At 42.2% G+C, this 27,886-nt stretch overlaps 1 protein-coding gene across 2 annotated transcripts in view; it reads left to right on the top strand.

Moving 5' to 3' along the window:
• Ets98b (DNA-binding protein Ets98B) overlaps nucleotides 1-23,938 on the top strand; it is a 34,954-nt gene extending 11,016 nt beyond the window's left edge. The window contains exons 1-6 of one of the 2 annotated variants that reach the window (XM_071795115.1): nucleotides 11,147-11,355; nucleotides 14,494-14,882; nucleotides 15,203-15,855; nucleotides 17,162-17,316; nucleotides 21,275-21,467; nucleotides 21,736-23,938. In XM_071795115.1, coding sequence (XP_071651216.1) covers nucleotides 11,350-11,355; nucleotides 14,494-14,882; nucleotides 15,203-15,855; nucleotides 17,162-17,316; nucleotides 21,275-21,467; nucleotides 21,736-22,094 — 1,755 coding nt within the window. In that variant the 5' untranslated portion in view covers nucleotides 11,147-11,349 and the 3' untranslated portion in view covers nucleotides 22,095-23,938. Of the gene's footprint in view, nucleotides 1-11,146; nucleotides 11,356-14,493; nucleotides 14,883-15,202; nucleotides 15,856-17,161; nucleotides 17,317-21,274; nucleotides 21,468-21,735 lie in introns of those variants that run through there. The other variant, XM_071795110.1, reaches the window with a different exon arrangement.
• The last annotated feature ends 3,948 nt before the right edge of the window (nucleotides 23,939-27,886 follow it).

The raw sequence follows: 27,886 nt of genomic DNA, 5'->3' as shown, positions 1-27,886 counted from the left end.
GAAAAAAAAAAGAAGAGAAACATCGAATTCGCGTATCACATCGCGCGCGATATGGGACAAGCTCGTCGATTTTGCGCGCCCCGCCGTCATTTCACGAACGACATCTCGATAAAGCCGCGTTACAACCAGTAATTTCGTATAGAATAGGGGACGCCGGGGATGCATTTACGGATGCGAATTACCGTGTCGCTACGCACCGTAAACACCGCGATGTTATGTCTTCTACAGGAAGTATCGACGACGTTTCTCTCTTATTTTTCTTTTTCCTTTCGATTCCACTCGCCCCCGCATCGCTCATACGCATAAGCGTTTCTCGCTGCGTCTAGATATCGTGGCATTGCAAGAGAATGCTCTTGTTATATGGCGGGTACTATCCTGAGAAACGATAACACGTACGCTTCTTGCATACATATTACGGGGACGGTGTTACAGAATTTTGATCGCTATAAGAAAACAACATTCACGAGGAGAAGGAAATTATTGTCGCAATCTATATATTTTATCCCACAGTTTCACTTTCGGGACATTTTGTGTATATATGGGTGACTTAGAACTCTTTAAAGAAAATTCGGAAAAATCTATTAATTATATCGAAATTCTAAAAATTTGTTATTGTTCCAAAAATAGAACCGTAGAGTTGATTGGATTGTGGAGAAGATATTGCGATCTTTTGTAAAGATTACATGTGCATGGCTTAGTTCTTTGAAGGCACTTCTAACCTAACTTACTTTTCCGAGAATGTTCGACCGCATCTCTTTGTTTCTCACGATCAATCTTTCTGATTGACTTGAATGCGGCGCGCGAGCAGCGCGAGAGTCTGTCTAATACGATTAGTACCTTTTACACTAGTTTGAGATACGTCAACGGAGATAAATTTCAGGAAATATATACGTTCCTTCGTCGTAGATATATTGTGTGCGTGATATAATCCGCTTCGTTCACTTCGGGCGAGGGTATGACAATGGTATGGTTACGTGGGTAGTGGACAAGAAAACTGTGCGACTCCTACGCGAAAGGCTTTTCAGGCTTCCAAGAAGTAGTGCGCCTTTGCGCACGCACTTATTCGATAGCGGTCCTTTTCCTCTCTGTATCTCTTCTTTCGCTATTTGACGTTGAACACTGAAGTGGCAATGTTGCGAATAATCCCGCGGTTTATTCTCCCTCGAACCCGAGCGACGAAGTCGGTCCGGTTAGGTCGTACGAACTATTGTATCTGGACCCGGTGGAAAAAATCGAACGTTTTCACGCGTAAAGGTAGATCTTTGGATTATCTCCATAGCCTTACTCACTCGCGATATCCGCGAGAAAAATATCTATGATATCAGGACTTATGATGGAATTAATAAGAGTTGTTTTAAATTTATTTTCTTGAAACTGATTCACTTAAACTTTTTAATTTTTAACAGTAAGTCTGTAAGTTATAAAGAGATATTGATGTTCTCATCTTGTATAACTACCGTTTTTTATCTTCATGAAGATTTTACTAGGCAAAAAAGAGGGGACGATTCGCTCAATACTGGTTAAGTCTCTTATTAGCTCTCTTATTTAAAGTTATCAAAAATTATTATCGATTTATTTTTAACTTGCCGTACGTTCCTACTTCTCGTTCGTTTTTTTTCGGGGACTGCACCGGGGTCTCTACTCTCTCGACTCGACGAATCTACGCTCGATCTTACCGCATTCGCCGATTCTTCCACGTATGCGAGCCACGCTCCGCGCCGCTGAATTAAACATAAGTCAGCGTGCGCATAATATATGCCGCAAATGTTACCGGCATGGCGGTTGTGAAATGCGATTCGATAGTTGTATCCGCGCACAGCTTTTTGGGGAAGAGAATTTCGTCTTGCTCGCGACTCCGTCGCAAACACGCAAGTCGCTTTGTTTTATTTTCTTTTAATCCTTAAACGAGATTTATTTCCATAATTTTTAAAATATTAAATGCGGATTCAAACATTTTTCGACAAATATTTAACGCTACGATAATTGTCGTTTTATCGGTAAAAAATATTTATATAGTTTACTAATTTGACACGCGCGATCGATAAATATTTTCTCGTAGAGCGCGAATTAGAATATCTTTCAGAATACGAGATGAATATGGCGCAGAACAAAATTTTCTTAAATGCGATTCTTCGTGTATGTATTATATTGATGTTTGTTTAGCTGTAATATTATGCAATGTTTAGAAGACGTAGTAACTATGTGATCCGAGAAAAAAATGCAAAGAGGTATTTATCGTACGACTGTCATGTCGCGCGTCCGATACGATCGAGAAGAAACACAGACTGCATTTCCGGACTGCATCGCGCAGTCGATGTACCGTTGCGTCTTGCCATCCATCGCGATAAAGCGCGGAGACCCAGAGAGAGAAAGAGAGAGAGAGAGAGAGAGAGAGAGAGAGAGAGCCGTAATTATCATCATTATCGTCGTTATTCTATATAGCGCGGATATTCGCCCCTCGGGGGCCCATGCTCGTTCTCGCTTCGCTTCGAATCGCGGCTTATTAACGAATAAATTATGTCATAACGGTTTGATCAACGTCTCAACGCGCGCGGTTGGAATGCTACTTGCGTGAGAAATGGAAAAAAGAAGAAGAATCCGATGCCTTTTAAGTGATCAACTAGTTTACTGCTGAACTCCCGCCATTCGATGTCTGGCGTTGATATCTCTTATCCGTTTTCTCACTAAAGTGATAAACTGTGAGAGAACGTCCAATCGTAACGAAGTGATCATTTTATCACAGTTTGCCTAATATCTAATGTTGAAAAAATGTTGAGCAGTTTTAGAGTAATAAAATAACTTATGAATAAAAATCAATCGGAACTGTTCGCATTTTTAATTTGTGTGAGTGCTAGGTGTCAGTTAATTTTATTGGTTTCATTATTTTAAACGTAATTTTGAATCTTTTCATATGTATCTAGAACAAAAAACTGTAATTACTAAGGCTACTTAATTTACTTTTTCTAGTTTATTATCCTTCTATTTATCATCAATTTTTTATCTTCTTGATTATTACTTTTAAATCTCTTACATATTCTTATTATTTTTACTTATAGCTATATATAATTTAGTTTCTCACGTAAATAGCTATTATTATGAAAAAGATAAAAGAGAGATACTGTTTTTATCTTTTTCATAATAATCTTTAAAAAGAAATATGTACTTGTATATCTACTTTGTTCTTTCGTCACTTTATTTCTAGGATATTTACGATCGTTTATTATAGATTCGATAAAACTTAAAACTTCTTATCTTACTATTTAACTGAATTCAACAGTAACATTGAATTTGGTTGCGACTTGTATTCTTGATGAAAAGGAAAAGATAGAGAGAAAGAGAGAGATCTGTAACGTCCCGTCTCTTCTTCTCTCGTTCCTCTCTTCTCGTCTCGGCGGTTTATATTCACTCATCGAGCTATTCACAGTCGCCTTACAACTGGAGGTGTAACCGTTTCCCCCTCGTCCCACCTCGTCCTCTTCCTCTTTCTCTCTCTGTCTTTTTCGTCGCGTCTGTTCCCTTTCACGGGATGCAGATAATCTCCTCTTGCCGTATGTCGAAGAGAGGTGGTCGTTCCTCTCCCGTGCCGTGCCGGCAGAACGGGCCGGGGCCGGGGCCGGGGGCCGGCAGCCTCAAGGTCGGTCACTTCGGGTTTTCCAAATCGTGGTCCTGCATGACGGGCAACTTCCTATCGCCGTCCTCGTCTCGCCCGCGAGCTCCGAAGCGAGCGAAAGGAGCGTAAAGTGAAGGCAAGGGAACAGCGTCGATGTAATTTCGACGGACAAAAAGTCACATAACTACTCCTCGACGGCGACCCTTCGGCGTTAGTATCAAATGTGGGACACGTGCAAAGATACAATTCGGCCGACAATCGAATATTGGTTTGTGCTAGAGATATCATCTCAGGAATGTCGAGTGACACGAGGAAAAAATTAGAAAGAAACCTACGCGTTAGAGGACAGGTCCCCAAATCTCTATCAAATCGATGACGTACTTCTATTTGGTATTCATTTGCGGATTCGACTAATAAACGATTTCTTTTATTCCGCAATGTTGTTTGTACGAAATTCTTATTTTGAATAAGGAAATTTATTGAACTTTTGCGAATTACTTAATTTTCTTTATTTTTATATCCTTGTTATATTTTAATCGTTTTATATTGTTGCTATTCTTTAATCGCTAATGTTTAAAACGTTGTTACTGAAAAGATGAAAATAAATCCAAACTATAGTTAGAAATAGTTTGTTATAAAAAAAAGATCATCCTTTTAGTTTTTGTGTGAATTGCATAATAATAAATTAGATTATATGCAACAAGGAAATATGTATTATATGTTGTAATACAAAAAATTAAATATTTCTCTTGTAATATTTCAAAGAGATGATAAAATCACAATTCCGAGAAACGGATTTGGCTTTTTTACCTTTGTCGGAGCTTAGTGAATAGCTCAAAGATTTTGCGTCGTCAATTTTTTTGCTGATCAATCTTGCGATTGATCGACACTCGGAGAACAGCCCATAAATTAAACCGTATATACTTGTAATATTTTTTTTTCTTTAACGCGTGGCTAATCTAAAAGCAGCGCAAGGTCCTGCGTCACAAATGACAAGGGACTCCTTCGAACACGGAAGCTGTCGAAATCACGTATTTGTTACGCAGTAGTTTCACGCTGAAGTCGGCACCTTTCTGCGATGCACGAAATGACGAAATTACTACCATCGCCATCTTTTTAGTAGATACTTATTAATTATATAATTTTTCGATATTTGCAGCAAGTATATTGATACCTATTATTTTAGTCAGTTTATTTTCTGATTCTATGAAAGTTTATCGATTAAATATGTGTTACGTCGATATTGTTGCATATTTTCTCCGAACTAAATATATCTCTTTTCAGTATAAATATATGAAAAAATATTCAGAGTATTCAATAAGATAAGGTTTTAAAAAAAGCAAGAATAAGAGAATTCTATGAATAAAATATCAATATATCATAGAATATTGAATTAGTCTTAAATAATTTTCTAATTTTGTTAAACAAGAAATATATATACAGTCCAATCTTTAAAAGAAACGCTAATAGTAGCGATAATCTCGAAAAAATAACCTTGAAGAGACAAAAAAAACGTGTTTTACATAACATTTGTTCTTCGACGCCATCTAAATCATTTAAAATATCATTTTAAATACCTTTATACATATATTTATATTGCTTATATCTGCCCCTCCAAATTTGATGGAGATATTTCAGATCGTATTTCGAACAGGTCATTTTTTATTTAAATATGTTTTTTTTTATGCATGTAAATTTAAAAATCAACTTATTCAATTTCTTTAAGCATAAATATTGAAATAGCCTCAGAGAGAGAAAAGCCGCTCTAAATGTCTTCCATGCGCGGTCGAAGCGGTTCGATTGCGCGAAACCTGGCGCGAATTTTTCGCGGTTATAACACGTCGTGCAACGTGCGCGTGTGAAGTGAGCAACACACGCGCGCGCGTAAGACATTATAGCCGCGAGGGCGATGCGTGGGCGGTAAAGTGTTATTAATAGCGTACACCGTCGATATATCGGCTACGGGCGGCGCAACGATGCGCAATAATGAGGCAATTATTAACGAGAGTCGATTAACGGTCGTGAGAGAGGAGCTCGAGCGCTCGAGGGAGAGATGTTTCAACGAATTTCCCATAAAATTATCACACGCGCGATTGTTACATAAATCTCGTGTGACACTACCACGCTGTGTCCCGTTGCTTCTTCGATTATCCATCAACCGTATTGTTTTTTTCACTCTGCATCCATTTGATGTTTATTGGACATTTGTAATTTAAGATTAAATTCCCTCGTTATGTTCCTCGGAACGGACATTTACGATTTCGAGAAGACTATAAATGAAGGATAAAATATCTATCGACAATATTATTAACACAAACAAGTACATTATTATCAAGATTATTAATAAAGCAAGGTGTCATAAGAATAGCATCAAGAAATAAATTAATATTTATTATTTGTAGGAATATAAAGTGTTATTTTCTCTTTTCTCGTAGAAATTTAATTCTTTTATCAACTTTTATCTGTGTATTATTAGATCCATTCATTGAAGATATATTTTATTACATTTTCTGGATTTAAAAGGAAATAGATATTTTTAGGAAATATCAGGAGTGTGTTACTAAAATAAACATTAAGCAAGCCCGAGAGAAAGCAAGATGAGAGATAAACGGGACCGACATTTGCGAATTTATCTCGTGGAATAAATGTGATGTTCGAGATCTGTATAGTCTTCTCGAATGAACTCGAATGAAGCTACGAGAGGTCCACCGTGTAGCCGGGGCCCTTGTGGGGCCCCGGACGCGAATTTACGATCCTCGCTGGATTATATCCACGGACGTAGGGTAGTGCCCTAGGACGCGATCCTGTTGGGGGATCCGAGGCGTCCGTGAGGCGCTTAATAACGCTACTTTAAAGCTCGCTCGCGCCGAACAAAAGCCGACCTGCCATAACTTCTTCATGGTGATGCACCGACGGCATTACCGTGGCGCGTTATGCCCCCATTATGCGGTATTATGTTACTATTTACGCTATCGCGGCTGCCTATTTATTTGTCTTGCCTCGCTGACCGTTCTCGATCTTCCGCTTTTTCCTCCCACGCGCTCTCTTTCTCCGGAAGGCGCACGATCGTGGAGGAATCGCTGAAAATTAGATTAGACGCAAATCAGTCGACAATTAGGCAATTATGAATTCGTTTCCGCAACCGATCGCACCGACGATTCTTTCAAAATGTAGAAAGTTTTGTATTTACTTAATAGAAGATAAACATTCTAAGGATCGTGTTCGTGAAGATTTATTTCGCGAAATGAAAAGAAAACCAAGCAGACTTTCAAACGGCTTTAAGGCCGAATCTTTTCCGATAGCCGACATGGAACACAAGCACCTTGTGAGTTTCCCCTCGGGTCAGGCAACTTGCAATTCTCGCAGAGTAGAGTACCGCAAGTATTCCGCGCGACGAGGGAAACGCAGCTGTTATCCCGAGATAAAGTGCTGAACTTAACGGCGGCGCGTACGGGAGACACGAGAATGGAGGAAACACGCGGCGCGAGCGTTCAGTCATTAGTGTCCGCGATATGCCGTCGTTTACCCCACCGCGTGGCGATAAAGTAGCCATCGGGGCCATCGGGGGTTGCGCTCCGTCGCGCTGTGCGAAAGCGCGTCGCCGCTCGCGACGTCCACTCGTATAGCCGCGTCGCGTAGTTGCGTTTCCGCACAAGATCCTCCGGACTATACACGTCGCGTACGTTACGCGCGATTATCGTCAAGCGCAGCATCGCACGCCTCTGTAATTTCCGTTCTCTCGAGTGTTACGCGGACAACAGCAAACGCGGCGATACTCGCGCATCTGCTCTTATACCTGATATGTTGATTGTTACACGCTTTCTTGCCGCATTACCTGGTTTTAAAACGTAGTTTCTTCCACCTTTTACGCTTGCATCATATGTATTTTACTTGACTTATAATTCAAGGAGAATTGCTCGCTCCCCCCGATCTTCTATACACACGGGGGGGATATTGAAGATACCTCTACCAATCTTTGAATTAACTGATCAGTTTACGATTAATATGCATCGTCTTATTTATCTTTGTAAAATATAAACGTCAGAGATAATAAATTATATTGATTCGTATTCGAATAGTAAGTGGATGATTTTATAATTTTGATTATATCTATATAAAATTACCATGTCGATGTAATAAATGTTAAAGAAACGGATGAATGAAAATTTTAAGAACTCAATCAAATTGCACGCGTAAAAAAACACGTTATGTGGGATGTCCGGTGTTTGTCATAGTCGATGAAATATGACCGCGAATGGTTGTAAGTTAAACGAGCGATCGCTATCATTTTTCCTACTTATTCCCTGCCCGCGCGATGGATAATTGATCACGCGAATAACCACCGTGACCGCGAAGAAATATTCCTCGCGCCGAGATTACACTTAATTTGTAATAGGGGTTTTTATAGTTTTTTTTTTTTCATCGGAATTGAATGTCCGCGGTGGCCTTGAGGCACGTAGGACATAATTACGGTAACATCCGTAGATGAGATTTCACGGCGAGACAGCCGCCGTGAAACGAGAGAATAATTCGATTCTGACTACACGACGAAAAGAAATGTGCGGTGAAAGACGGTTCACAGATAAAGCGAGAAAATTTCAAGCGTGTGTTCGTTCACAAAAATGATTGGGGAAAAGATTCATAAAACAAAAGATTTATGAAAATTCGATAGACAGTGCGCGAGATTGGGTAAGATGCATGCGTGATTTAAAATTATCGCTTTGACGCTTGCGGCTTGATTAAGATTTAATGGTAATATAATGGGAGACGCCTAAGTAGAAAGATGTAATCGCGACGTGTGAGGCGAGTGAAGTGGGAAAACCTACTACTCACTCGTAATATTTGTATCTCGCGTCGAGATGCTGCGATACTATTTTAATGCGGCTTTATGACGTCACGTACGACACACACACACACACACACAGGCGGCGACGATTATAATCCGGGGAAAAAAATATGCAGATGAGACTCGAGTGCATCGCGGCGCTCCGTTGTCTCTCCGTTGCACTAATATAATATGCATGGAAATCAGCCGCGGATAATGAGCCGCAAAAATACTTCCTGCATCTTCGTTCGAGGAATAAGTGAGTAATCCTCGACACTTGGATGTGCCGCGCGATTGTAACGGCGGCTGTTTTCTTCGTGGATGCATATAATGAATACTCCGTATGTCGCTTTTGATATGCGTTAAAAGCGCTAAAATCTGTCACTCGACAAAAGAGGAAACGGTATTGCGAGGCTGTAATATGGATGTAATATCACGAAATCGATTGAAGCTGAACAGGAAAGTTCAGCTAGGAGTTATATTCTTATCTAGTCGTTTACATTGTGAATAATTCGCGTGTTGTGTCTATTAGAGTATTTTTCTTCTATTCTAAATATGTTCTTATGTAATATGTAAAGAAATTATATTTCTTATACCAATCGATTGACGGAAGTTGAAGGATAGGTATTTAGAATGTATTTACGTTATATAAATATTGATTTCACTCGCTATTTTTGTATAAGATGCGTATTTTGTCTTACCAAACAATTATTATGACAATATTCTTTTTTATCTTATTATCTTCGGATAACAGTATTAACAAATTTATTCCGAGGAATTTTTATTGAAAAATCTTTTTTTTTGATAATCAAGTTTTTAATTAAGATCGAGAAATTCCCTAATTATTTCTTCCAAACCAATTAACGTTCTAACGCCTAAGCGGTGCTTTACGCTGATGCCTGTGATGTTTATTTTATATAAACATTTAATTTTAATGGCCGAAAGCGTGTGCAGCGTGTGTCCCGGACCGAGACCGAGACCGAGACCGAGTTTGAATGGGCGACGAGCTGGAAACGGGGTTTCTGGAGTAATTTCAGAGGTATGACGCACGCGAGCCGCAATTCCCGCGTTCAGGTTGAGACGGCTGACATCAGTTTGCCGCATTTAGCGTTAGTGGGATTAATTGCACGATGCACGAACGTCCGAGCGAAATGAATGCCCGGCAAGGTGGAAAGAATACCGGTCGCGCGATTGGCCGTTCGCGCATCGCGCCTCGTCACAATGATGGTAATTCGAGAGGAAATTCCTCTCATAAATATTTCGACTCGTAAAACAACGTGATGATGCGGAGATATAAAGATATATCTGCATATGTGTGTGTGTGTATATTATATGTATGCGTGAGGACCTGTAGAAGATACACAGAGTGTCTCATTTCTACCGTGTTATATTTTAATAACAGATCCTTTGGCCAACTTCGAGTCGATCTTTCCGTAAGGAAGAATTACTCCGAAGTCGTTATGCTTTTTATAGGACACGTACCCTACGTACGGCAAAAAGTTGCGTACGCGGTTGACCTTCCTGCGGATCCGAAAAATGCTGAAGAATTTCGGGATTGCAATACCGAAGGCCTCTCGTCTCTTCGCGTTTTCACTTCGCACTTTAATAACGACATTACGAAGCGGTATGACCACGGGTGAGGTAATTAACAAGAATATCAGGTACGATGGTATGGCTGTTTCAATTGCTCAGTGGAATTTCTATGGCGAAGACAAAGACGCAGTTGTGTCAATTAAAATAAAGATATCTTTTTATACTTCTTTATTGGAGTAAATTTGCAGAAAGATAAGAATTAAGTTAATTACACGAGAATAAAAAAAAACAGTTTAAGTTTATGAGGTATAATGTAAAATCATATTTAAATTAAAAGTAAGATAGCAACAGATTTATATTTTACGTTACGTGTAAAGATCTCGGAATTTTTTATAGTTTCTTTATGTCAAAATAAAATTAAGTCAAATTTTACGAAATATCGTTGCTTTTGATAGCGCCCGCATTCTTTTATAAACTACCTGAAGAATTTCTGAGAATACAATGTTATATAAAAATAGTTTCTTTCAACTTATATTGCCGTTCCTTAAAATTAGAACATCGAAAATTTTGATTAAGATTATGCCTATTTGGAATCTAAATCGTCACCCGATAGAGATATGTTGTCATTTTCTAAAAAATGACAATATTTATACCATTAAGTTAATGAAGATAAAAATGTGATTAAACTATAAACTGCGTAAGCTATATAAAATCGCTGCTGCACTTGCCTATACTATTTTAATATTACAATGAACGCTAATATAACGCGCATTATTAAAAATGTGCACTGCAGAAATATTTCTACGCATGTGCAAATATAAGCAAAAGTAAGCGCATTTTGCAATATACATCTTAGACACTCATGTTTTTATGACCGTCTCGTAATTTTTCACCTTTTTTTTCGTGAACGTGGAATGCATTATCCATTCTACCGGTGACTTGGTAGACGTCGCGAAGACGTTTTTACGGCACACGAACGAAAACCGCGTCTCGAGAAGAGCGCCTCGTCTCTCGTTTCGTGGTCACAGTGTTATCGAAGGTCGCGATTTCTCGCTCAAAATGTCACCGTGCACGTTCAAAGTCCGACAAGATCGTGAAAACTCGAATCGTATTACGAAACCGCGCATGGCCGATAACTCGGGCGTTATCTCGCTCAACGGCGAGCATCTACGACGACGATTCTCGTTATCGCGTATATTGCTTCTCGTGGTTAACAACAAGATGGAGGTGTATCACAACAATTGGATAATTTATTTATCCAATTTTGTTTATCGATCTCCAATTGTGAGTTCACAAGTGAATGAGAAAATTCATTTTCGGCGTCACTGTGGAATCGCGACGATAATGATCTGGTGTTAATGTTACGCGTTCCTTCGTCATCATGATGGTTCGTAATAATTTTATCTACATTATATTTTGCGAACAATGGAAAATGTGTGAATTTGGGGCAAAAGCAAAAGGACAGAGAAAAAAGATACTTGTACGATTCCTGTTGAATCTATCGAAATATTGTTGTCGCTTTTCCGCGATGCCGATTGGTTCTCTTGTTGCGCCTACTTCATGAGCGGTTGTCATGGCATATTTTGACAGTTGCGTGATTAATAGTGTAATATAAATAGCGCGCGAGTAGCGCATCTGTGATGTCTAGTATAGTAACTTGTGTTTCTTTATCTCTTGAAGTTAAACCACATCTCAGGATATCAACAGCGCAATGTTCTTAAATTCTATTCATCGATGTGTAAAACAGTACGTTTCTTATGTGTTACAATAAAGGGCCAAGATACACATTTTGGAGTAATTATTTACATGGAAGCTCAATTGCACGGGGAGATACGGCAACGGGGTACCGCGTGCCGCCGTGTAGTTGCGAATAAATAACGGTGTTTAAACAGGACGACCGTCTCTCGAAAATTATGAGGTCGCCCCGTGGCTGTTGCGGCCCGTGACTCCGGTGGAATCCCGTGTTTTGCGCACGGAAGGGGAGAATGCAGCTGCACCGGCGATTAGTCGAACGTGTGACGTCAATGGCTTGTCTTTGCGAAAGTCTCGAGAGGGAGGCAGCGAAACTCAAGGAGAGCCATTAAATGGTTCTCCATGGGAGCACCGTTCTCACACGTTTGCCACGCAAGTGCTTCACCGGCGAAGCCAATTAGATTTTCCGAAAACTCCATTGTTTCTCGGTAACAGAATATTAATTGCATTTCATAATGTACATAGTGATAGCAAGAGAGTAATGAAAAAACATAGAGCGTCTGTTCAGTTCGCTGATTACGCGAAGAAAAGTGTCCGAGCTTCAAATATAAATGTCTCGATGTTAATGATCATATTTGATCGAAAGTGTTGATCGGGCGTTTTTCAGAGACGCGAATATATATTTTCACGGTTGGGAGTCGCGGCCGAGTCTCATGGCTTCGCGCGAGGTAAATCCAGGAAGGTTCTCTCCCGAGAGAGCATCGTTCTTAGATTCCATCAGTATATAGATAAACATTCTCTTTCTCCTCGCGGAGCCTTTCGAGAGGGGCCCCAGGAGAGAATAAGCAGTACGCTTTTGCCGTGCTCGCTCGTATCTCTTTGGAGCTCCCATCCCGTTGCGCTCGTGTACGCGTGCGTTCAGCGTGCACGTGAGAGAAGCGCTCTCGTGTCCGTACGATCAAAGTGGGAGAGGTATTGTGTCTCTACGTTGTCTGAGAGCCTGCGCGCGCGAGCGCGCTTGTGTGTCTGTGGGCATAATCGTTTATTTCGCGTCGACCTTTGCGGGGCACTACGTCAAAATGTCAGATGCGACCCCGCCTGAGCGCGAGGGAAGATCCACTGGGAACGCTGTAATGGGCTTACAAAGCGTAACAAACTGATGCGAGGTCAAACACACGACGGGCAATAAACACACGTAGAGATAAATGGGCCCTTAAGGTGCACCACACCGGGCCCGCCGGGAGGCGGGCGTTTCGTCTCTCCTCGACGCGCCGTGCCGCGCCGCGCCGTATCTCCGACGTTTTGTTCGCCACGCGAGATGAGCGCCGACGATCTGAGGCCGCGATACCCGAAACTCGCGCTTGTCCCGCCCGTTTTCAGAAATCAACGTTCTCGCAAGTAAATGCGGCCATTTATACAGAAACAACGACTTCCCTTCTTCAAATGTGAATGCTTTAGCAGATTTATTAGAGATTCCACCTTTTATCTATATGTATAAATAGATATATATTTCTAGATATATTCGAGACATATATACTTTTCCTGAACATTAGCATTGCGACTTTTTCTTTTTCATGCCGCGACATATTTCTTCTTGAGCTTTATATCGACTTTCTCTTCATGAGAATTTATGCATTTCGCAATGTTCATAATTCATCTTTAACTTTTATATTAGACTCCATCGTGTCCCCTCGTTCATATTTCTCATGTAAGTTTACCAATGTAAGTACAGCTAAGTGTAATTGATTACAAGTAATTTTTAGTTTGATCCTCTCTGCAGTTAATCTCCCTGGTTTCGTTAAGTCTCGAAACGGTCGCGCGTCCCGGGCCGCAGACAGGAACGGCGCAGTACGATTGCCGTGAGCCCGTGAGCGACTCGCGGAGCGTAACAAACTGACGCGGGGTCAAACGCATGACGGGCAATAAACACGCTGAAAGATAAACGGGCAATCGGGTCCAGCCCGGGGGCCCAGGTCTCGGGGAAAGTGTTTCGTCTGCGGATATATTGGCGCGCGGTATCACGAACGGCGGTTTTCGCTTTCGCGCAGATCGATATGAAGAACAACGCATCGTCCGGACTACAAAAGGCGGCCAGGTTTATTGCCTCCTCTCTCTGTCTCTCCCCCTTCCCCCTTGTACGTTTATAACGTACGCTTGCGTTCACTTTACGATTCAGCCGCGAACGGTTATCGAGGCTCACCTTACTCGTTACCGCCGCGCTATCTCCTGTGGGAATTATTTCTGCTAGAGACGATGCTTGGAAACGTGTTGCGAAATCCGACGCGATTATATCCGTTATTATCCGCGTGGAGAGACACATCACATTTTTACAGAATACGACCTTCACGGAAGTGATCGAATAATCGGATAATCTGGGGCGCGATATCCGATGAATGTTGTATAATTGAAATAATGCCTTCCACGAGATAGTTACAATGTGAAATGATTGAATAAGCTTTCAAGGAATAGGTGTATTATAGGTAGTAGTCCTCTTTCTCTCTATGACGCGTCTCTTTCTCATTGCTTATGCAACGTTACCGCGGCCGGTGCCAGCGTTATGCGTCCGTCATAGGCGCGATCGCCGGCCGGCCACCACAAAACCACAATCGCACTCTAATTGCGAACATTAGCCACTTACGGTCGGAGTACCCCTCGTGGATACTCTCGGATCGATCTAGCCTTGGCCGCGACGGACGCGAGAAACGTGTCTCGCACGTCAGGCGGCGGGCGGGCGTCTTAGCGTGCCGCTTTCTCTTCGCCATATTTTTTTTTGCAAGCTAATCGTGCCGAATGACGGGTATGTGCGATCTATGATCTTCGATTCTCTTTTCAGATGCCGCAGACGGTGCCCACCGCGGCCGGCTACTCGCCGTCGTTCGACTACAGCACTTTTCAGTTCGATTTGTCCCTCCTGCCGGACGATTACAGCCCGACCGGCGGCCAGGTCTGCCTGAAGAGCTCGCAGATCAAGCAGGAGGCACGCTCGCCGCGCTCGGCATCGCCCACGACCTACCAGAGCCCGCCGTATCCCAACGGCGAGTTGCCGTTGTCGCCTAACTACTCGCACGAGGGATCCTCGCCGGGATACCCGACGAGCCCCTACTACGTACCCAGGAGCCCTCAGAGCGCCCAGTTTTATCCCACCAGCCCGGAACCGTCGGCCAAGCAGCCGGTCAAGAGGGAGAAGAGCCTCGATCTTTTGGCCATCCTTCAGGAATCCAGGTAAACGTCGCGATTTGTTTTATGATTATGCTAGACAGGTATCCGAAATTCATTTATTGTTAGAGGCATACAAATGCTTAAAGGAATTTAGTCGATTTATTCGTAACGGGAATATCTAAGAACTTTTTTTTCTTATTAGGACTTAGAGCTCTTTTGGGATTACGTATGATCGTTACGCGCGACGAGACTGAGATTGAAAACCTTTAATTGTTCGCATTTAGCGCCATGATTCTGGGCATTATTATTTATCGCGTTCCTTCGTCGTCCTCTTCGTAATCTTTTAACGTGAATGGATTGCGCGCATTTTCGCATGATTACAGACTCTTGGCCGAGAGTCTGGGTTACCGCGAGGACTCAACCGACTGCACGGTGCCCTGTACTCCGCCTCGAAGCGAGGAGGACATCTATAACAGTCTCGACGCCGACTTCCTGCCGAAGAAGGAGGACCCTGGCGTGCAGGGACACCCGCTGCTCAAAGAGATCCTCTTCAAGGAGGAGCCGCGATCCGTTTCTAGCAGCAACGGTTCGTCGCCGTCCTCTTTGTCCTCCTCTTCATCTTCGCCCAGTCCCTCGAGCGAGTTCGAGGGTAGTTCAACGTTGCACGAGCTTCTCTTCAAAGGCGTTGTCCTTCGTAAAGATTTGACGGAGAAGACGAGCCAACCCAAGGTGGAACGAGAATCGCGGGAGGAGCTGGCGAATCCTCTGCGAAAGGAGGAAGAACTCTTCAAGGACGGCCAGAAGAGCGATCATCAGCTGCTGCGGGAAGTGTTGAGGGACACCAGTTTCCAGAGGAAGTACAATCTAAGACCCGTCGATCTCGGCGGCGTCGGCACTGGCTTCGTCGAGGATATGGAGGCCGGCGAGTGCGTCGGTGATCTCGCCCGCGAGCAGCTCGAGCCGGTTCTCAGTCTGGCCATCCAGCAACTGCAGAAGGACTTCGACAACACCTGCGTGGCGCTCGGCATTCACCCAGGTGAGTCGACTCTTTCTGTTAAAATTCTATAAAAGTTTAATTAGAATTCTACAAGACCGTTTTCTCTCTCGTTGTTCATATTTCGACGTATCGCTTGATTATCCACATTCTTCTCATTGAAGCACAGAAAGTAGCTTTGAAAACTCAAAAAATGGAATCTTTTCGTAAGCTTGTGCGAACCGAATTAATCGAGACATCAAAAGTAGCGATCCATGCGTATTTGTCATAATCATGAATGCCGGATAATGAAATAAAGAGCCGAATTGATAAAAGATGTGATATAAAATCACACATCTTATGATTATCGATACTATCACGCTGGCGATTAATTGCAAGTAATGGAGAGTAAGTGCGTATATCCTTATATAAGCACGCCATTTCTATAATAGTCTCCGTGACAATGACTACAATCACGTGCGCGTTAATTATTATCATTATCAACCTCATGGTAATCGTCAAGTAAGATTTATTCCCGCGTTTCTTAAGGTTTTATCATTACATCTTTTACTATGATCATCTCGACAATGTAACTCGCAAGAATTATCCGTCTACACGATTTTCGATCGTGTCGTTTTATTACACGGTGAATTTTGTAGCGTTTATTATCATTCCACAACTTATGAAAGTACTAAAATCGAGTCGAGAAGCCTTTTTCTTCAATCTGTCTCTCAAGCTGCTTATCGTGGTCATAGTTCTGATGCAATGGCTGAGATTCGTTTGTATCTCACTTCTCCATCTATAAACTCTCTCTTCGTAATCAGATACCGTGGAAATTCACTCCGTGCCACTCGATGATGTATGGACGACATGATTACGAGCGAGCCATCAGAAATTCCGACGCGCACTTCGGTTTTCTCGGTTAAGTATCGGCTAGCCTCGTTCCGTTAGACCTTCTCGTTACCTTGCCGCAGGCAGTAATTTCGACGTTGTCGTCGTCGTCGTCGTCGTCATCGTCGTAGTTCATACAACTGGATCATCTATTAATTTGAACCATAATGTTACGCTTGAAATAAATTTCTAAGCGTCGTGTCGGCATGCTTTCACGCGAAGTTACGAAATTACGGCGCTCTGCCGTGACGAAGATCCACGTCATCGATATAATTACGCCTTACAGATTTTCGTTCCTAATGTCCTTCTACGCTTATATCTGCGACTACTTCCGCGCGATGTCGTAACACTTTGAGGTTTTTCTTGAAGGAATACGAATATTCGTGTAATTCGAAATATATCGTTAGAGATCGAATTTCAAAATTTCTGATTTTTTTACCGCGAAGAGTAACATCAGATTTTCGACGTTTAATTACAGAGCCCAGACGCTGGAGCGCGGCGGATGTGGCGGCTTGGGTGCAGTGGGCCAGGCGGCAACTGCAATTGCCCTCGGTGCCGATGGAGAGTTTCAATGTGGACGGCGCGACGCTAACATCCCTCACGGAGGAGGAATTTTGTCAGAGAGCTCCTCAGGTGAGCGTAAACTTTTGTTTGTTTCACTTTAATCGAAACTGAATCGCGGAGATGCTAGAGATAGATTATACATAGATTACAAAATATTTTTTTCCGTTTTTTTTTTTTTGCGACAAAAATTTTGATGAGTACCGTTTTTTCTTGCAATTTTTCTGTTTTCGACATTAAACATTTTGAGACCTATTGTAAGAAAAATTTAGCATCAATTTCTTATTCTTTATTCTTTGCTTTTACATCTTGTCGCGTCCGACTTTTATTTTCTTGCACACTTAGTGTTAACCGCGTGCACGACTCGCAGCTTTGACGTGTACCGTTACGCAATGCCTTGCGTCTGCGATGATCGACCTCGTCGCCGTCGGTGATCGTACATGCTTTCGACGAATCAATCAGCGGCATGATTTTCAAAATGCTTTTATTTTACGTTGAAGTAAGGAGGTCTGACGCGCTGGCGGAGAGCAAAAAAAAAACACTTAATTTTACGCACGGGTTTTTTTGCATAACATCCTTTCCGTATGAATGCTCGATGATGTTAGCAACAATAATAAAGTAATACTCAATCTTGCGAAAATGCGTTCTTATCTGCCTCATTGATATCGTTGGATTTTTCGCGGGACTTATCTCTCGTCGCGTCGCGAAAATTTATAATAGAGTTTGCATTTATCGCGGCAGTTGCCGCGTAATGCGTCTATTTTGTTCGTAATTTATATTTTTGATAGCAAAACTATTTAAATAAACACGTATTTAAAATTATTTAAATTATTATCTCAAACTTATTTGTTAATTAATTAATCTTGAATGAATATCAGGGTTTATGAGCGAGAGTAAAGCGTGATATAATAACATGATGGATGCGAATTGGTAAAAGTTGTGAATTTACGTCTCGGTGAAATTATGGCAATTAAATTTAAGTTTGACAACCAGGAAAGTTATCACGCAATCAGTGAGCGAGATTCTGACTTCATTACCTTTATTACCGTAACGATCCGTGATCGTCGTGAGCAAGTTCGCGTTTGTATACGATGAGGAAACCGAAGGGGGACTTGAGAAATGTCCGTTGTCGAGGTTCGGTGAAAGTGAATTTCCTGGTAATCGACGCGCGCGTTTACGTTCCTTCCGCGTAATTCGTACCCGAGAAATAAATGGTAAAACATACGCCGCCCAAGATTTCGACATAACGGAATTCCCCCGAGAATCATCTGGCGCGTGAAAGTTACATGTTTGCGTCAGGGATACGGTTTCAGGAAAAAGAGGCCCTTCAAGATTGTCCAAGGTGTCGGCATCTCTCTTTATCAATTCCTTTTTTTTACCAGATTGAAACTCACTCGTCAGTAATCTGATATTACAAGTACCAACGAGAAAGTTTGACCAAAATATTCTAACATAATATGTAATAAATAAATTCTAACATAAATATGCCCCTGTCGTCTTATTTCGAATGAAACAATATTTTACATTATCATATGTATCGAATATTTTCGCATATCGCAATCTTGTCGTATAAAATAGTGACGAGATCAATTTTGATTAGAAATATGTGCCTAGCGCGCATTTACACCTGCATATAAATGCAATCTTCTACATTATAAATAATATTTGATTTAAGAATATGCGATTGCAAATACAAAGTTCGATTAACACATAAAGTAACTTAATTACTTACAAGGCAACGTTGATGATCAGTCGTTGATATCCCGATGTGATTATTTGACGAATCAAAGTATGAAATTATCTTACGAATACATCATTATTCCAAGAGAACTAAGAAAATAACAAATTGCGACGGCTTCTCTTCGCTGGCTTTCCTGGATACTTGTGCATACAATTCACATTAAATCGCTTATTAAGTAACAAGTTTTATATCCATCGACATCGAGCGTGCTAAAAACCGGTTGTGCCAATATTGATTATACCCACTGCCGACTGTAGTTAACCCTAAACTTGACAAAGCTACGATAAAGCTGGGAAAGTGAACTTGACATTGTATTGTAAAACGAAGTATCATTTTACAACAAATTAATTTTTCCCAAGAAGAGCGCAATTCTTTTTTTACAGCTACAATACTTTTCACTCGTTGATTATTTTTATTAGTATGATGATTGTAGTAAAAAAGGATGGAGAGAGCAAGATACATTTCCTCGCGTTATCTAAGAATGAATTTTTTCTCCGCCACTTTCCTGGATTTGTTGAAGAAAAACAGGAAATATTATCAAAGTCAGTTAAAAACCTGTAACATTATCGATGCGGCATAAACCCCGGATGATTATGTTATGTTTTAAAATCGTAAACAGGTAGATCTCTGGAGTCCCGTCGATCGATGTGCATCTCATTATTCGATAAGAATTACAGGCGTAAGTCTAACGGAAATTAATAACGAGTAGAGTAGCTATGTGTGTATGGCGAGCAGCCGGGGAAGTAGTCATGCATAATGAATTCCGCTTTGCGTCTAGTAATTGGATAATCGCGCTACGAAGTACCGCGGTAGAGTTCTCGTAGCGTGGAATCATGGTCAGGCTTATGGTCACGTTCTATCTGCGATCTCGCCAAGTCCTTTCCTCGTTTCGTTCGTGCTCCGCTGACGCGACGTGCGGTCGAGTTTCCTTCGCGGACTTCATTCATGGTTCAACTCACAAATGTGCACGCGTACTTCGCATCATCCGGCGGCAAAGGTTCTACTCCGCTAATTGACTCCGCTATTTGACTTTACAGCTTGTAAAGTCGCGATTTAATCCGGTGAATTTAAAATTAATTATAATTGTACAGTTTTTTCTTTTAGAACTGTACATTAACCGCTTTCTCGAATTCTTGCTAATGCGATGCTGCAAATAGAATTGGAGAAAATATACGCGTAAGGAAAATTTTTTCCGGATTACTATAAATTTTCTCGGAATTGAGCGAAAGGTGAAATATCGAAAAAAGTGAAAGAGCAGAAAATTGGATTGCACATTTAATGAGTGGCGTTTAATGCTGACGTGTAAGCCCCGGACGAGTCATGCCACATTCGCTCCTCGAGGAAATAATTACGGCATTCTTTGCGGTTTGGCATCGCGTTTTAATGGCGGCGATTATCGATACGCGGGAATATTTGTTTCTCGGAACATTGCGAAGTATCCGAGTATGATTGCACCGCTGGATGAGGCACCCAGGAATGCTGCGCGCGGATTACATTGATCGAAGGAAATGCCTCGTTATAAGCACCACGCGGTCTAATTTCAACAATTAAATCCTGCAGATGATCCGAACGTTTACGTTCGGAATAATAGTTATAAATATCGCCCCGATCGCTCGAGATGAAGTCTCTCATCGAACGAGCATCTCGCATCTCTGGATCTCGATACGTTTGTACGCACCGCGATGGTAAGCGACGCAAAAGATGTAACGGCGCTGCAAAACCGCGTCCGAAATGAATGTGCGTTCGTGCGTGCGTGCATGCGTGCGTATATACCGCTTCTCGGACGTTCATTCCGCGATCAGCAGGATCGGCTTCGCCGTGCCTACCGGTGCGCGCGCCATTGGCTCAGCAGAAACGATCGAGAAGTGGGTCAACCGCTCGAATGTCTTGCCTGCTGCGTTGCGTCTCTCTCGACGGAGCCGCTTTCTCTTCTCTCGCGCACAACGACTCTTCCATTGGAATTCTAATGCTCGTGACGCACTTCTCCGTCTCCATCTCTCTTTTTCTCCTTCCTTTTTATCTCGCGTCTATTCTTCCCCGCGTGCTCGCCTTTCATCTATAATGGCCTCCCGTGACTTTGAAGGCAACCGAGTAAGTTTTGGTTTTCAATGCACTTCGAATACCTAATACGTGATAGACCGCGTGAGTTTGACCTGTTGAAATAGAAATAGAATAGAGCATCGATGATTGCGTTGTTTAATACGTATATAGAAATGGCAATAGAATGACGAAGTTATATAGGTGATCTGCAGGCTAATAATGCCGGTACGACGATGTTTAATGTTAAAGTGCGGGAGCATGCTGCACGCGCAGTTGGAGATCTGGAAGGCCGCCGTCGAGGAGTCCCCGCGGAACACTCTGGCTGCTTCCTGGAGTCCCGCGGGGGTAGTTCAATCCCCGAACAGCGCCGGAACGCCGACAGTTGGAAATACCACGGCGGTCAGCCTCAAGGAATCTCCCTGCACCGTAGATTTCTCAGACGGTACGTTATATGCTTCTTGTATCATTTAGCGAACGATTATTAACTATTCGTGCGCGAATAGTAAACTCGTTTAATGAAAAAATAGAGCAAACTTGCATTTTCTTGCCTGATTCCACGCGTGAATCAAACATAACAGTGCGAAGTTGAATTTGACTAGTACTGACAAAAAAATACGACATTAGGTACATTCTCGCATATCGTCAGTACATATATACAGTTTCGCTTCTCACCCCTCACCTCTTGCGTCCCCCTGATTTTCTGCGTGCAGACGAGGATGAGGATTGCGCTTCCGCTCAAGGTGGCACTAGCAGCAACGGCGGTACTGGCGGCGGCAAAATGCGCAACGGCGGCAGTCACATTCATCTGTGGCAGTTCCTGAAGGAGCTGCTGCAGAGCCCGGGCGTTCACGGCTCCTGCATACGCTGGCTGGACCGCAACAAGGGAGTCTTCAAGATCGAGGACTCGGTACGCGTGGCGCGACTCTGGGGCAAGCGGAAGAACCGGCCTGCGATGAACTACGACAAGCTCAGCCGCAGCATCCGGCAGTACTACAAGAAGGGCATCATGAAGAAGACGGAGCGCAGTCAGAGACTGGTATACCAGTTCTGCCATCCTTACTGTCTATAAGAGAGACTCCCTCCGTCTCTCCTTCCGCCTTCCCTCTCCTTCCCGCGCTTCCTTCTTCGTATTACAAGCCCTCTCAATCTCTCTTCCTTTGCGCGCATAGGCGCCCGCGATCTGGAGCGAGGAGTGACCTAAGGAAGACTCCGGCACGAAGATCGAAAGGTAAAAAAAGAGAAAAAAGAAATAATGATCCGCCGTGCTCGATATTATTCCGCGACGATAACGCCGAGCCACGGCCGGGTCCGCTTTTAGTACGCCCGTTTTGGGCGATCACTTTTGCCTTACGTTTATTCCCCTCCTTTCCCACTCCCTTTCACTTTCCTTCTCTATCTCCTGTGCGTGTATATGTGCGAGTGTGTCTTCGAGTTTTTTCTTCTTTTTTTTTTAAATAATATTTTATAAGCAGGCGATTCTTCACCGGGTCGCTCTTTCGTTTCGACGTGAGTTTTCGTTACGAGGCGAAGACGCGAGCGGGTGGAAATTCGCCAGAGAAAAGGGAAGAAATGACTCTTTCCTCTCTATTCTCACGATCGCTTGTCGGCACCAGTTCGTCGGATCCTCGAGCTGTCTGGTAACGCACGCGATACGTCGATGGGGGACACCACACAATCAGCGCGCGGAACTATTCGCCGCTGCTTGGTGCCCGTTTTCGCTGTTTCTCGAAGCTGATAACGAAGTCGGGGGGACAATCTATATTTTTTATACGAAGAATTTTTCCAAACACACGTGCGCGCTACAACAACCGTCCTTCCGTGTTGCGTCGTAAACGAGCAAAGGTACGGAGAACAAGGAAGAAATGAAATGTCAATCTGCAATTATAGCATCGCGTAATGTCACGCGTGTTTAACGGAAGATAAAAATATCTTTGCCGACATAATCATTACCTGTTCGCGACGGGATAAGATTGTTAATTACATTTTTGAGCATCTTACGACCTCTGACACCCGCGAGGTTCGCGGAAATATTTTTACTGATGCGCGCAGGTGTTTATTAAGTTGTCGAGAGAGTGCCTTAGACGCGTGCGGTGGGAATCGCGATGATGAAGGACGTGCCGCGTTTCAAAGCCGTGAGGATTTCCGATCGGATCACGGTCGGCGGTCGTCGCGTTGTCAATCGAGAAATTTTACCCTGAATCGTCTGTATCGCGATCGAGGACTTTCCATTCGGGAGAACGGCGAGAAAAGGAGAACAATTACGGCGATCGCGTTGCTCTCGAGGCGTCCCAGCACGGCTGGTGCTGGTGATTTTGGTCCCATATATCTATGATATATTAAATACTGTATGTTCCATGAACGATTAGGCTTTAAGACCAATTAGCTGCGTAAGTGTATCGGGGACTCACGTGAGTCACCCTTAGGTTACTCGAAGAGATTTTCTTCTTTATTCTCTTTCTTCTCTTCTCACACTTGTGTTTCTCACTGCAACGTTCGCGCGATCGCGATTGCGACGTCGATCGCGTCGAGCTTTTATGCTTTTAATTCGTAAGCGGCTCTCATGCGTTTTCTTATATACCTCGTCTTTCTTTTCACCGCACATGATGCTTGTTTAGTAAGTTCGGAACTTAACTTTCGAAATAATTTCATTGCGCTACTCCATTTCTATATATCATGCAAATTATCGGGATTGGGGTTCATGTATATCATTCTCTATCGCTTTCTCTTATATATAAAATACTTCCTTTGGATATTTTAATAATGCTCGTTTGCGATTTTGAGTTACGCATATATGAAATACAATTAATATAGAATTTCGCAAATTTCGATGTAATTGTAAGTATTTTACTAACGTGTCCACGTTCGCTCACCAATCGGTTGTATATAAAAGACATGTATGGCATAACCATTTTATATATTCGTTTTATTTATTTAATGGAGTCTGTTTTATAGTTGAGACATAATATGATCTTGCCGTGTAACGCTGGAAGCGTGGCATTCCGTTGATGCCGATTCCGTGTGACTGATATCGGTACCGTTTCAGCTCGCTCGTGTAGATTTCACGGAGTTAACGTCGAAGAGATTATTACCGCTGCTGTTTCTCGGCCGTGCGAAAGTGCAATCGATGAACAGTGCAATTACGTCCGTGCATCTGTTAGACTTGAATCATTCTCAGCTCGCTTTGCGCGACGTCCATTGTTCAGAATCGTAATAAATAGAATGGATTTAGCACGTTGTTGCGGAGAAGTTGAAAAACCGACTTGCATTTATTTTCTTGACATTTTGCAAAGTATTCACGAACGAGGACGAACTATTTTTTTTTTTATATTATTATTTTAACATAATGACTCATGAGTTTAACGTTGTTTGACTTGAATTGGTATTTGCGACGGATGATAACGTTGCAAATTACCAATTCGACAAATACCTTTAACGACAATATTCGGGTTGCTGAAGAATTCAAGTCCCTTGTTTCGAACGCAGAACTTAAAGCCAAAGAACACGGCAGCGCGAACGAGCGAATACTCGATCTGTATGGAACCCAGGTCTGTCGGGGAAATGAATTTGCTCGCGTAATTAGATCGTAAAGCGCGCTTCCACGGCTGCTGGATTTCTACGACGCGATACATAATTTTTTTTATGCCGCCTGGCATGGAACGCTCGTCAAATCGGAAGTAGACCGAGGCGGAACTTCAAAACATCATTGTTTTAATGCATTTAAATTAAAACAGAGAAATATTACGGACATATTATATGAGAAACAGCATTCGGATTGATTTTATTTGCGACTTCGATTTTTCGGCACAAGATACGATTCGTTTTCAGTTGATATGTTTTATCGATAGTTTGAAACGGTACGTAAATTCTTTTTCTGTTATTTCAAAAATTTATATAAATACATACAACACGAAAAATGTCTTTTTCTTGACAGAACAATACAGAGACTTTGGCGATCGCAAAAGTGTCTCTATATTGAAGATCGTCCGTTTCTGTGCCAGGTATCATGGCATTCTGTAAGTTTAACGGTAGTTGGTTCTTCAATTCCGCGATAAAGCGCAAGGGAGACCCGAAAGCGGGAAGGCAGGGAGTTTATCCTCGATAGCTACACAATAACGGAAAGGAAGAATGCAGTTCGTTGACACGGACAAAACGAAGGAGCGCGAGTTAATTTTGCAGCTAAGCAGAGAGGCGGGAAATGATAAGATCGGGCAAAACGAGACGAGTATAACATTGGATAATAGATCCCAATCGCGCGATATAACATCACAGAGCGGCTATTGTTGTGTATAACCGACTGTTTATTTATTAAATTATTAATTGCTAAGGTAAAATTGTAAGACTATAGAGATAATGCGAATATTTTTTTAATATAACGCGTTTGTCAATAGACGTATTTCTTGTTTGAAATTAAAATAACTATTCTTAATGTCGAAGAAGTCGACATTTCTTGTAGCACAAATAATTAAGAAATGAGAATTCATTGAAACAAACCGTAGGATTCCGATGACAATAATGAAAAAAAGTTTTAATATTACTCAACATTTTCATAAATAAAAAGAAATTATCCCGTTCACCAAATACGTCCATTGTCAAGCGTCACACGTATGATAAGGGGTTATACATAGTTGTTATCGAATCGTTATGAAATTTCTAATGTTGGAGTTTATTAAAACCGGTGCAATTTATTTATCTTGCTGAGAGAAAGCGACGAAAAGTGGCTTAGTGAGAGAAAATTGTGCTTCCATTTTCCCAGTGATCTTTGGCAATCGGAACATAATTGTTGACGCGCGTGCGCGTTAAATCTTGTAAATATTTGTGACTAGCACGAGAGAGAGAGAGCATATCTTTATAACCGTACAATTAAGCCGTTGCTGGTTTTATATGAGCAGAGATTTAATTAGGATTAAGCGTTGATTTTCTACGTAACCGCGGTCTTGCTCCGCAAGACATTTTGTTATGCATATATTATATATATTTATATACGCATGTTCGACTGTTCTAATGAGATTAGGGTGGATGTGGCGAGTAGACGTGGCGTGGTAATAATCGTAGTCAAGGCTGTTCTCAAAGCACGCCGATAAATTGGCATACGAGAGAACAATGCTGTCGAAAATTTGTTGCGTGGTCTGAAGATTAACATCGATTACGGGCGACTGAAACGTTTGATACATTTCGCACGCGGACTGAGATAAGCCTCGACGAAAGCAATAATATTATTATTATTAACGAAAAAATTATATATATATACATATATATATAATATATATATATTTTATTACGTCTACACATTTTTTGCTGCCGATATTCGGAGCGAGTTACTAACACGAAGCAGAGAGAAATAAAAAGGAATAAAAAAAACACGCGTTCGACATTTATCTCGACTCCCGTATATTCCATATTCCTGAAATTTGCGCTTGTATCATCCAGCAATCCCTCGAACTTTCGTTACGCCAACGCTGAAAAAACGAAACGCACTTTTTGAACATATATTAAGAATCGCCCGGCAGAAAGGCGAAAGCGACGTGGTGAAAGTCTTTTGGTCGAATTTCTAATCGTCGCCGATCAATGGGCAAGTGAATCACCGTATCTAAATTCCGCACACGGTGTAGCAAACATCCTCACAGTAGCTCGTTAAGAAAACAGACTCCTTTTTTGCCACAACTGGTGATTCGAAGAATATTTTTGTATCTCCCATAAATATATATTATAACATATATATTACGTAATATAGAACACACTTCCATATAACACGGAGAATGTATTATCATATGAATCCATTATTCGAGTCACATAGATCATGAATATACATATATGGATTATGCATATGAAAACACATGTTTATAAAAGATGTAAGGGTTTGCTATAAAAAATGCAAAATGAATGTTAAAGATGTAACACAGTAAAATTTATTTTATTTTATTTTAAAACAAACAAATATTAAAATTTTTCTGTCGTGTTGTACGAACCCGTAATTAAATGAGGAGTCTACTACATAATATACTTTAAAAACAGTATCTCTCTCATTCTCTTTTTGTCTCTTATATAATATTCTATAGAAGAGTTGGCTCTCCCTTGACATTTTTGCGCCTATTTACCGCGAAATCGAAAAGGACATTCCACAACTCCATCGAGTATTTCCACAACCCTAATTGATACCAGTCTCTCATACATATAATCCTTTTTTACATCGCTAGTTTCGTCCGCGAGCGATACACGTATGTATAAACTTCGTCCGATTGCTCGCCGATAGCCCACGACGGGGGAGTATTTGCTCTTGAGAGGGCGATTCCTCGGGGGCGATCCGACCGAGTGAGCCGGGCATTCCAATTTCAGGATCGACGTCTCTGACGGCGCGAGGAAGAAGGGAACGCGGCCGGGAGAAGGCGAGATTCTCGCCCGCGCCATAAAGATTCGTATCGCTCTGGAAACGTCGAGGAGGAGCGCGCGAGGAGGCGTGCTCTTTCTCTCTCTCTTTTCTCTCTTGCCTTTCTTTCCTTGCACCCTCTCGTGCGCTCGGTCGAGTGGGCGTCCCTTTTCGAGATTTACGACGATTTAATCGCGCAATTAATCTAACACCTTGTTGCAACAACACTTCGCGCCGGAGCGGCGGCGGGGAAATAAAAATTTCGAGCGCGCAAGGGGGGGAGGGAGAAATCGGGGGGCCCCGCTTCGATCTATCGCGGTCGGTATCGCGGGGTCGATGGAGAAGCGCGAGGCCTAACCACGTGTTAAAGGGGAGTAACGAGCGCGCAGCGACCGCGGTGGGGGCCGGGAGGAGGGCAGGGAAAAGGGGCAAAGGGCGAGAGAAGAGATAGCCGCGGTTTCATGGTGCGCGCGCGCGCGTAGGGCAATCATAAAGCG

The sequence above is a fragment of the Temnothorax longispinosus genome, chromosome 1 (assembly GCF_030848805.1).
Source record: "Temnothorax longispinosus isolate EJ_2023e chromosome 1, Tlon_JGU_v1, whole genome shotgun sequence".
NCBI lineage: Eukaryota > Metazoa > Arthropoda > Insecta > Hymenoptera > Formicidae > Temnothorax > Temnothorax longispinosus.
The sequence above is the reverse complement of the archived record's forward strand: the minus strand, read 5'-3'. Positions and strand labels throughout refer to the sequence as shown.